Raw genomic sequence first — 10,804 nt, 5'->3', positions numbered from 1 at the left:
AGGGTTAGAAGGGGTGAAGGTGACAGAGAAGAAGGGATGGAAGGTGGATTTAATGTGGAGCAATGCAGAAGATATCTGAAGTTTTTTGGATATTTTTAACTTGTAACATTAAACATTTTGGCCTTGGGTGGCTATTCCACTCCAATTGGAACTGGTGAATTTTGATAATCACCTAATTTTCTATATGAAGTCTGACAACTTGCTTATAGTTAGTTAAGGAATATGGCAAAACTAGCCATTGAAAAGAAATGGTTAGTTACTTTTCAATGGCTAGTTACTAGCGATAATATGTATAAACTCCGTTAATGAATAGATTTCCATAAAGCTTTTCTTTTAATAAAATAAAAAAAATGTGAAGTGGATAAAGTTGGGATTTTTTTTTTTTTCCAATTGAAACTTTAGGATATTTCAGCTCAAACCAACTAGGGAAAAAGATTGCCCTGACAACCGAGAAAAAATAGAAATTGTATGCCCACTATATATAATTTTTTTTTTTTTTTTTGAACACTATATATAATCGGAGGCCATAAAACAAAGGAGTTCAAAAGGTGAAACAGATCCACAATTCTATTTTTAGTTTTGGACTGTTTTCAATGTATCACTACGACATCCAGGGTTCACACATCAATTGTATCAAATATCAACTGGTCCGGGTCCTTTCCCTAGTAGGCTTCTAGGTATTGGTATCATATCCATCAATACATATCTGTCACAATGGTTCTAGGTATTGGTATTATCGTATCTGTCAATATATTTTTTTTCTCAAAATTAGCATGACACAGCCGATCCATACCGCTATCAGCAGTGACCGATATGGTACCCGATAATGTGTTTGACAACTTTACTACCAAATTGTACCTGCTAAGATTTCAGATGAATTTCTGGGCTGAGTGAAGAGTGGCCTTATGCAAGTTGAAGCAATAACTTAAGATTTGTGGAGCAAAAAGGACAAGTGTTGTCACAAAGTTGGATGTGAAGAAATGTTACACATAGGGAGCTGATGCCAACTCATTTCCATGGAGGTATACAATATTACTAGACTAAAGAGGTCTCCTTAAACATGGCTACCATAGGTGATTCCCTTAACGATTCATTTTGAATCAGCTACAATAGATCCCACAGGGGGTGCTTCCAAGGGTGCTTCAAATGTCATCATATAAATAATTGAATTCAAAGATTTGAGTTTTCTTCAAATCTGACATCTTTTTTTACCTATTATAGTAAGAAGTTCTTTTTTAAGCTCAAGGCTGTGTGCAGCCTGGACCAACACCTCAGCCAATGGGACAGTGCATGGGGCATCCAACATGAGGCTTACTTGATCATTTCTCAGACCCTTGTGAGAAGGCATACGAGGGTACTTCCGGATAGGGATCTTTTCCCTAGTTTAAGGGTGAGAGGATTCCCTATGATGCTATTGTGGGAAGGAATTCTGCATATCAACACCAATTGCAATGCGAAGAGCAGTATCATCCACATGGAACCAACATGTCAGAGCAAGAGAGATAAAATAATAAAAGACTTCATGTGAGAGAGTAAAGGAAAATTAACCATTGTTGCTCACTCTCAATCCAAATTGAGGATATGGTAGAGAAGATTTGCTCTACCAACCAATTGGCAGCTTCCAAAGTCAACCACCAAATTAATGGAGAAACTGAAAGACTTCAATAACATAAATAAACATTACGTGAAGAGAGAAAACTACAATGAACACAAAAGAACTTAAATCCACTCAGTACATAACTTCATCTTGAAAAAATGCTTAGATTATTAGACAAAAAACGAAAGAAACATAACTGGAATTATATACAATATTCGAAATAGTTCAACTGTCATCATATAAATAATTGAATTTGAAGATTTGAGTTTTTTTCATATCTAAAATTTTCTTTTGAAAGTTGAAGATTGAAATATTAACCACTATAGTCAGCAGTTCTTTTTGAAGCTCAAGGTGGCTAGTATATAGTTTAAGGGGTTAAGGATAATTGCCAAGCTGTGTGTAGCTTGCACCAACACCTCAGCCAATGGGACAATGCAATGGGGCATCCAACATGAGGACTGCTTGGTCATTTCACAAACCCTTGTGAGAGGGTATATGGGGTATTGCTAGGCAAGGATCTTTTCACTAATTTAAGGGGGAGAGAGTTCCCTATAATGCTATTGTTGGGAGGAGTCTGCATACCATACCAATGGTAATGTGAAAAGTGATATCATCCAGCAAGGCCCTACATTGTCAGAGCAAGAGGGATAAAATAATAAAATTAAGACTTCATGTGAGAGACAAGGAAAATTAACCATTGCTTCTCACTCTTAATCCAAATTGAGGAGATGGCAGAGAAGAGCTCCACCAACCAATTAGCAGCTCCCAAACTCCAACACCAAATTAATGGAGAAACAAAAAGACTTCAATGGCATAAATAAACATTATGTGAATAGAGAAAACGAAAAAATAAAGAAATGGATATAGAAGACGCTCATTGGAAAGAGATTGCCACTTTCTCATATTAGTATGTAAAATTACAATGTACACAACAAGAACTTAAATCCACTCAGTACATAACTTTATCTTGAAAAAAAAAAAAAACTTAGAATATTAGACAAAAAATAATAAATAAATAACCTGTTATATATGGTATATGAATCACATATTGGATTTCTCTACTAAGATAGACGAGCTGGCATCAACCCTAATATTTTCTTTTTTACTAAAGCATCATGTATATTAGAAAGAGAATATAGAAGAAAGAATATACAAAGAAGCTGGGAAAAATCTAGAAACATCAAACAAAATCAACTAGACAAATCCCCACCTTTGGCATGGCCATCAACAGGGAACTGACTAGAGAACACAAGCTGAAAGAAAATCAACTCAAAATAGAGCTAGCACATGTAGAACCTAGGTCTTCATGGACCATCAACTGTAAGGTCCCCTTGGACGAATGTTGGCCAAGAAGTCAAACAGCCCGATGTTTCTAATATTTTTGCTGATTTAGCAAGGAAGCTAGCAATTGGATTAGCTTTCCGATAACTACCCTAGTACTCTTCCTCCATGCAAGAATTCTCCTAATGTGATTGTGTGAAATGACTTGAGAGAAAATGGCTTGTGAGATGATGGCTCCTGAGACACATGTTTCATAGTTGGCCGAGATTGGGGATCAACATTCAAGCATGTAAATGCGATTTTTACCATAGAAACCATCGCTCCATAAATTTCAGCCGTGGGAGGAGGGAGCCGTTGATCCAAAACATCTTTCAACATCATCGTCTGCACATTTGATGATGATACCAACAATGACAATAATGATAGTGATAAAGATGAAAGGAGCTCACTGGGGTGCCTTCCCATTAATGTTTCTATTGTTATCACACCGAAGCTATACACATCACACTTTTTTGTCACCCTCATTGTATAAGCCAACTCTACAAAAAAAGAAAGTTAGTCAATCTTTGTCATGAATGTTGCTTAAATACTATATTTGAATTACAAAATATATTTTTGGGGAATGCATTGATTGTTGATGCCTTGGAATAAATGATTGAACTAGAGTCACATTTGTTAGACCTGTAATACATCAGTAAACTCATTAGAACTAAGCTATAGCAATTATGAAATATATTATAACATTATATCACTCAAAAGTCTTAAAATTTTGTATTTTCATAAATCAATACTCAAAGTTTTATACAAAAAAAAAAAAAAAGGACTGATTTTTCCCAAGGTCATGGCCTGTGGGTCTTTTGATAGGCACAACACGTATCAAGAGGGTGTTTTGGAAAAAATACTAAAACCCTATAGGGGTTTGTGAACTCTAAGATGGTGGGTGAACCGTCCTACATGTGTGAAGGAAAATTTCTTTGTAAAAATTACATAGGAAAAAAATGTATTACAACATATCAATGCAAAAATTTCTCTATAAAAGCATTTGTACCAAAAGAGTTTAGATAGAAAATAATTTTTTTTAAAGGTATTAAAACATATCAATGCTCAAATTTCTCTATAGAAATATTTGAACGGAAAAAATGAAGTCATTTTTGTTTGCAAACACAACCAAATTATGATAACATTAATAAAGAAAACTAAGGAATACAACTATAGTACTATTAATAAAGATGGCATATTGAGAAATATAGGAATTTTTGTGTCTAGGGTAAGAGAAAGAAATATATTACCTGGAGCAATATAGCAATAAGTGCCTGCAAGAGAAGTCCAATTACTTGAATCGGGCATTAAAATCCTTGCAATGCCAAAATCCGACACACTAGCCTCATACTCAAAATCCAACAGAATATTGCTACTTGATACATCTCTATGAATAATTGGCAGTGAACAATCATGGTGCATGTAAGATAGTGCATCAGCCACACCTTTAATTACACTTATTCTCTTGATCCAATCCAATTCTATTGCCCTCTCCACATCTCCTAGGATCTTCGCCAAACTTCCCCTTTCAAAATATTCATAAATCAAATATGAGTGTAGTGAATGTGAACAAAAACCATAGACTTTTACAATGTTGCGATGCCGTATTTCAGTTAATGCATGAATATCATTTGTAAAATGCTTTAGGTTGACCACATCAGCATCTTCTTGTAATGGATGAAGCTTCTTCAGCCACACCTTTAATTACACTTATTCTCTTGATACAATCCAATTCTATTGCCCTCTCCACATCTCCTAGGATCTTCGCCAAACTTCCCCTTTCAAAATATTCATAAATCAAATATGAGTGTAGTGAATGTGAACAAAAACCATAGACTTTTACAATGTTGCGATGCCGTATTTCAGTTAATGCATGAATATCATTTGTAAGATGCTTTAGGTTGACCACATCAACATCTTCTTGTAATGGATGAAGCTTCTTCACAGCTACCACTTGACCTGTTGATAAAGTTGCTTTGTAAACTCCATAGCTTCCTTTCCCAATGCAATGCTTGTCATCAAAGTTCTCTGTGGCTTCAATGATATTTTCCTTTTCTCCCGTCTCTATTTATTTTGAGTTTTGAAGTTGAATAGTTTAGCCATTCCATTTCAAATGAGTATCCTTTCCAAACTTAGATTCCTAGATCTGTCTGACACTGAACTCTATGGTGAAATTCCATCACAGATCAATATGCTAACAAGTCTTCAACTCTTGCTTCTTAATTATAATAATCTCAGTGGTTCCATACCATTGGGTCTATACAGATAAATCATCTCATGGAAATAGATGTGGATTACAATAATCTTAGCGGTTCAATCCCTACATATTTGGGTGATTTGTACAGTCTTAGTGGTTTATCACGTTCTGTTAATTTGTCCCAGTTGGAGAAATTGTTCTTGCATGAAAATCAATTCTCCAGTATCATACTTGCATCCATAGAAAATTTAAAAAATATGAATGTCTTAGGGATGTACAAAAATGCTCTCGACAGGATCCATTCCCTCAATATTTGAGAACTTAACCAAGCTGACCATGTTATATTTGTATCAGAATAATCTTTCTGGTCTTATTCCTTTAGAAATATGGTACATGGCATCCCTTGTAAATTATCGAAATGATTGAAATTTTTGTTAAAACAATGCATTTTTGTCTACATGTAGACATGACTAAAATTTTCTATTGAAATAATCTTGAATTCTTGATTCATATGGCATTCTGTCTTGGCCATGTTGAAATCACCACAATTTTCAAAATTTCGACAAGATTTCACCAAAATTTTGAAGTATCTATGAGAAAAAGTCAATCATATGTAAACAATATTGATATAAGAAAAAGAACTTTCTTGTCACGTATGACTGCATAAGAAGTGTTTCCTGCCGTATAGCACATTTTTTGTTTGTACTTATTTTTTTATTGTGTACAAAAATGACCTACTAAGAATATTTTATTTAATTAAATCTGTAATCACATAAATGTAGAAACGTAATCAAACCATTATTCACAAAATAAGGAAAAATACAATTAAAACTTTTATATAAAACCATTTTCCCATCATACACATCTTCGTAAGTGCTTCCCATATGCTAGAACATAGGGCTCCAATAAGGTTGGTTGAGTAGGGCCTTTGAAACCCCAGTCTAATCCCGAGTCCCTTAGCTAGGCCAGGTCTGGCCTTGAACTTAGGGCTTGAATTCAACCCTCACCACCGCGGGCTGACCTTGATTAGCACTGATCATGGGAGGAGGTAAGGGAAATGTAAGAGTTGGGTTGGGTTGGATTTGGCTAGATAAAGGAGGAGAAAAAGAAGAAGAAGACATATACAAGGTTGGGCCAGGTCAGGCCGGGCTCAACTCGAGGCGTCAACCTTGAACCATTTCGACCTTGACTCAAGGCAATAAATTCCCAGTCCTAAGCCAAGGTATCTTAGTCTAGGCCCTATTCAAGCTTAAGGCTAGCCAAGGTGGGATCGAGTTGACAAGGCCAAACTTGCACCTAGGGGTGCAAAAGGGCCGGGTTGGGCTGGGCTGGTCTTCTTAAAACCCTAGCCCAACCTTGAGTTCCCTTAACTGGGCCTAAACCCGCCCTGACCCTGACTCAAGGCCGCAAAACTTCAACTCAAGCCCAACCCTTCAGGGTTCAGCCTAACCCTTACCCGCCCTGATTGGCCCTGATTTTTCAGGGTCAAGTCAGAATGACCTTGATTGACCTTGACACTGACTTTGATTGACCCTGACACTGACACTGACCCTGACCTTGACCTTGACCCTGGTTTGCCATCAAGGGCCGGGTATATCCTAATTTTTGTTTTTTTGGTAAAAAAAGCAAGAAATATTTTTTTTTGAGTAAAAAAAACAAGAGAGATCGATGAGAAGATATATTAGGGGTTTTGAGGTATTAATGACTCAATGTCAAACAATATTTAAAAGGGTAATTTATAGCGCCACCCCCTAAAAAATATCAATATTATAGGAACACCCCCTGTTTAATACCAAATTATAGTCAGACCCCTGTCGTCAGTCTTTGTTACAGAATATACCTCAAATGCTGACATTAGCATCTCTTTTTTTTTTTTTTTTTTTTTTTGAATACCATTTTACCCTTAAAAATTGTGAAGTGCCAAAATTATTCTCTGTTAGTTACAATCCCCAAATCAACCCATTCTCACTCTCAATTCTTCCTCAATACCAGTGGCGACTGTGAACCCCCTTCGGAGGACAAACCATGGATGATGAGAAGCCCCAAACAATGGATGAGTGTGAAGGGCCTCTCTGGCTCTTTTTGGTATCTCTCTCTTTTTATCTCAAATGGCTCATGAGAAGCCCCAAACAATGGATTTGGTTGCAAATCTGGAGCAAAAGGATAGTCGACCCATCGGAGGCACAGAACACTACTGGTGTTGAGCCATATCAAGAGGCGACGGTTATGCCAAAGTCGAATTGGCTGTACTGATTATAGTCTGTGTTGGAGTAATTTCTATCAAAGCAATTGGAGCTTTAGATCAAGCAGACCCCATTGCAAGAGTGTTCCTTTTTCTGAAGTGGTACAATATGGCTGGAGCATTCGACTTTGCAGCAATAGATCAAAGAATTCAATAATCATCACAGGTTATTGATTGGATCTTTCTCTGCAGAACGATGAGAACTTGGGAAGGAATTAGAGTCGAAGAACAAAATCGAAACCCTAGAATTCAAAAATTCGTGTCAAAATGGAAACCTAGAAATGGATGTGGTAAAGATTTAAGAAAGAACATTGTTATGAATTTTTTCCCTTTTATTAACTTTCTCCCACGAATTTTTTTTTTTTTTCCTTTTGAGATCAGATGTGTGAATGATGGGAAATGGTGCCTCCCTACAACCACTAAGTTTTGCCCACTAAACAATGCCCTCCCAAACAACAATGGGGTTGGTGTAACCCTCTCTTGCACCATTTTGATCTTGCTCAACCTGTATTTCAACGCATTGTATAATACAAATCTGGGATTGTACCTGTAGCATACAGAAGGAGAGAAGGAGATGAGGAAAGGAGAGAAGGAGAGAAGGGAAGAATGAAATGGGAGAAAACGGAGAGAAAGAGAAGGGTATTTTTGGGATAATGAAAATGAGTAACATATTAGTCTTTTAGTCAAAAGGGCTAAAGAGTCATTGCATAGCATTCCTTCACAGAGACTGACGGCAGGGGGTTTGAACGTAATTTGGTATTAAACAGGGGATGTTCCTATAATATTGGCATTCTCTAGGGGGTGATGTTGTAAATTACCCTATTTAAAATTAGGTTGATATCAAGGTTAATATCAAGGTCAACATCAGACGCAAAAACCAAGGTAGGGTCGGACCAAAAGTTAGGGTAAAAAAATCAGGACGGGCCAAAGACATCAACCCTTATCTGCCCTGACCCTGACTCAAGGTCCGGCAATCCCTTAGGGCCAAAATTTTTGGGTTGGTACTTGTTTGGGATTAGGGCGGGCCAAGGGCGGGTTCGGGCCATCAGGGGCAAACTTGCACCCCTATTTGCACCCCCTACTTGAACGCGATAAAATAAAGATTTGTCTTGGGCTGATGCAGGGCCCGTGATGAGGCAATAATCTCTTGCCCAACCATATACTCGGCCTGGTTGGGCTTAGACCAAGACCAATCAAGGCATGGAAATCTCAGGCTCGACCCAGCCCATGGACTGAAAAAACCCAACCCAGGAAGGAAAAAATTCATTTGCGGTGAGGCTCTGTGACACCAGGCCCTTCAGAGATCAACGATGAGGATGTGGTGCGCCCAGTTTCGCTCCCTTCTACCCACAGGGTCAGCTTCTTGACCCACCCGGTTAACCCCTATGTCTTCTTCCTCCTCCCATTCAGAGGTTTACAGAGAAGAAGAAGAAGAACAGAGAAAACCCAAAACAGTACATGTTTGCATTTCCCAATTACAAGAGAAAGCTACTGTTTCTGAAGCATTTGAGCCTTAAAGAAAATGTCAGACAATAAGAAAAATCATATATTTTTTTATTTTTTTTTTCCCATTTCTTTGCTCTGTTTTTAGTCATTACTCATTACTTAAAGTGTTGAAAGTATTGTGCTCTTTGAATATTGTGCTCTTTGAAGCTTTCTTCCATGAAGGTAGATTGCTCCTTGGAGAGTCTGATTTTTTCCTAGTAAGGCCGTTCTCTTCCTCATCGCTCGCTCTAGACGAAGTTCTGTCAGGCGTATGGGCATCGTTCATAGAAGCATAGTGCGGTAAGCTCTGTGTTGTCTCTCTTGCTACTGCTGCTACCTCATCTGAACATGGATAAATCCACCCGGAACGAAGAAACAGTGCTGTAGGGAGAAGAAACTGCAGCCCCATCATCGGCTTCTGACTGTAACCGATTGACGTTGAAACCTCTCACCGGCGGCACCCCAAATCGTCTAACATCCTCTGTAGCATTGAATTCTCTGGAAGAGTTTCCTGCGAGGGTTACACAAACGCAGCCGAACTCCCTAATCCCAAGGCCTCGGTGGACTGCTGCAATAGCAAATTTCAGAAAATATACTCATATTGGAGGTGGGAAAAAAGGGTTTCGTGGCTTATTCAAGGTTGCTCGCTGACGAGAGATGAAAATCCAAGAGGCTGGAGGATGCAGCACGAAGAAGGAGAGACCATGAAGAAGGGCAAGGTTGCCTCCAAGATCAGGGATGAAGAACAGGACGTATTTGGAAGAGAAAAAGGATGTGAAAATTGTCACCTCACTGCTCGTTGTAGAGGTGTGCTCGTTGTAGAGGATGTGGATTCGGAACAAAAGAAAAAGAAGTGACGACAAATTATTATTGACAAATCAGGTTTTGATTAAGGAAACTAGGCCGAGTTTGGTCGAAAAATAGAAAACACGGTCAAGACTCAAGAATACTATTTGAGTTTTAAACATGTTCTTGTTTTTTTTTCCGTTTAAAACATGTTTTTTCATATGCTTTTAAAAGATACTTGAAAAAACTTTAAACGACAAGCATTCCCGTTCTAAACACGTTTAAATACGTTTTCGTTTTTTGAAATTTTTTAAGAATTAACTTATTGAACAAAATGCCTACTTAATTGACCATATCTCTCTCTTCTGAATTATGAATGATCTGATTCTTTTGCCGACTTGAAGTTAACTCAATGACTTATATTTCTTATGATATTACTTTCAACTCAATATCAATGTATGGGCCTTGAAATTGAGATAAAAACTGATGTATTTGTTGAAAAATATTTTTAAAGTGATTGACTCCCAACTCAAACTGAACGTATATTATTCCAAGAGTGTGTTAACTATGTTGACAACAATGAACAACATCATAGCCAAGCTACATTGCTCAATAAAACTTGGACATGCGTGGTGTATGAATTTAGAATTGGTGTTGGATGATATTCAATTATATGTCAGAAAACTTAAAATGAAACATAAGATATATATGCATTAGTGTTGGATATTGTAGTTGTTTTGAACATTAGATGTAGATATTCATGTAATAATTCTTTAATTTGTACGAGTATACTATCGTTTTTTTTTTTTTTTGTCCCATTTGTTTGAAATCTACACGTTTAAAACCCGTACCATCCGTTTTTCATTCTCTATTTTTTTTACCGTTCATTTGACCGTATCATTCGAAATTTTTACTGTTTAAAACCTGTACCACCCGTTTCTGTTTTTTTTTTTTTTTTTTTTTTGTTCTGTTCCTATTTTTACTAACGACTCTTCCTATATTAAAAATGACAAGACACAAACCAAATCATACCAAGTCATCCAATACTCTTTTGTTTTGCCCAAGTCACAACAAAACGGCCAATTTCTGTCAAAAATTTGAGTCGGCATTTAGAATATATTCTAATGATGTTAAATGTTCAATGTTCAATGTTCGAGGTCTTCTGTATTGAGTTTAT

At 37.1% G+C, this 10,804-nt stretch overlaps 1 protein-coding gene across 1 annotated transcript; it reads right to left on the bottom strand.

Annotated features, from left to right (window-relative positions):
• Positions 1 to 2,787: 2,787 nt before the first annotated feature.
• Positions 2,788 to 9,250, bottom strand: LOC122074423 (MDIS1-interacting receptor like kinase 2-like). The gene is made up of 5 exons (XM_042639240.1): positions 8,962 to 9,250; positions 4,833 to 4,981; positions 4,168 to 4,600; positions 3,038 to 3,417; positions 2,788 to 2,850 (listed from the first exon to the last, which is right to left on the bottom strand). The coding sequence occupies exons 1-5, from the start codon at positions 9,248 to 9,250 to the stop codon at positions 2,788 to 2,790; spliced, it is 1,314 nt and encodes a 437-aa protein (XP_042495174.1).
• Between the last annotated feature and the right edge of the window lie 1,554 nt (positions 9,251 to 10,804).

Source organism: Macadamia integrifolia, chromosome 3 (genome assembly GCF_013358625.1).
Source record: "Macadamia integrifolia cultivar HAES 741 chromosome 3, SCU_Mint_v3, whole genome shotgun sequence".
NCBI lineage: Eukaryota > Viridiplantae > Streptophyta > Magnoliopsida > Proteales > Proteaceae > Macadamia > Macadamia integrifolia.
Note: the sequence above shows the minus strand (reverse complement) of the source record. Positions and strands in the feature narration are given on the sequence as shown.

Bases quoted from the DNA above. Each gene is read 5' to 3' on its own strand.
- LOC122074423 (XM_042639240.1), bottom strand. From the start codon at position 9,250: ATGGGGCTGCAGTTTCTTCTCCCTACAGCACTGTTTCTTCGTTCCGGG. The intron at 4,601-4,832 runs GTTGATGTGGTC...TGGCTGAAGAAG, and splicing joins TTCATCCATTACAAGAAGAT to CTTCATCCATTACAAGAAGA. The intron at 2,851-3,037 runs GTACTAGGGTAG...ATTTTCTTTCAG, and splicing joins AATTCTTGCATGGAGGAAGA to CTTGTGTTCTCTAGTCAGTT.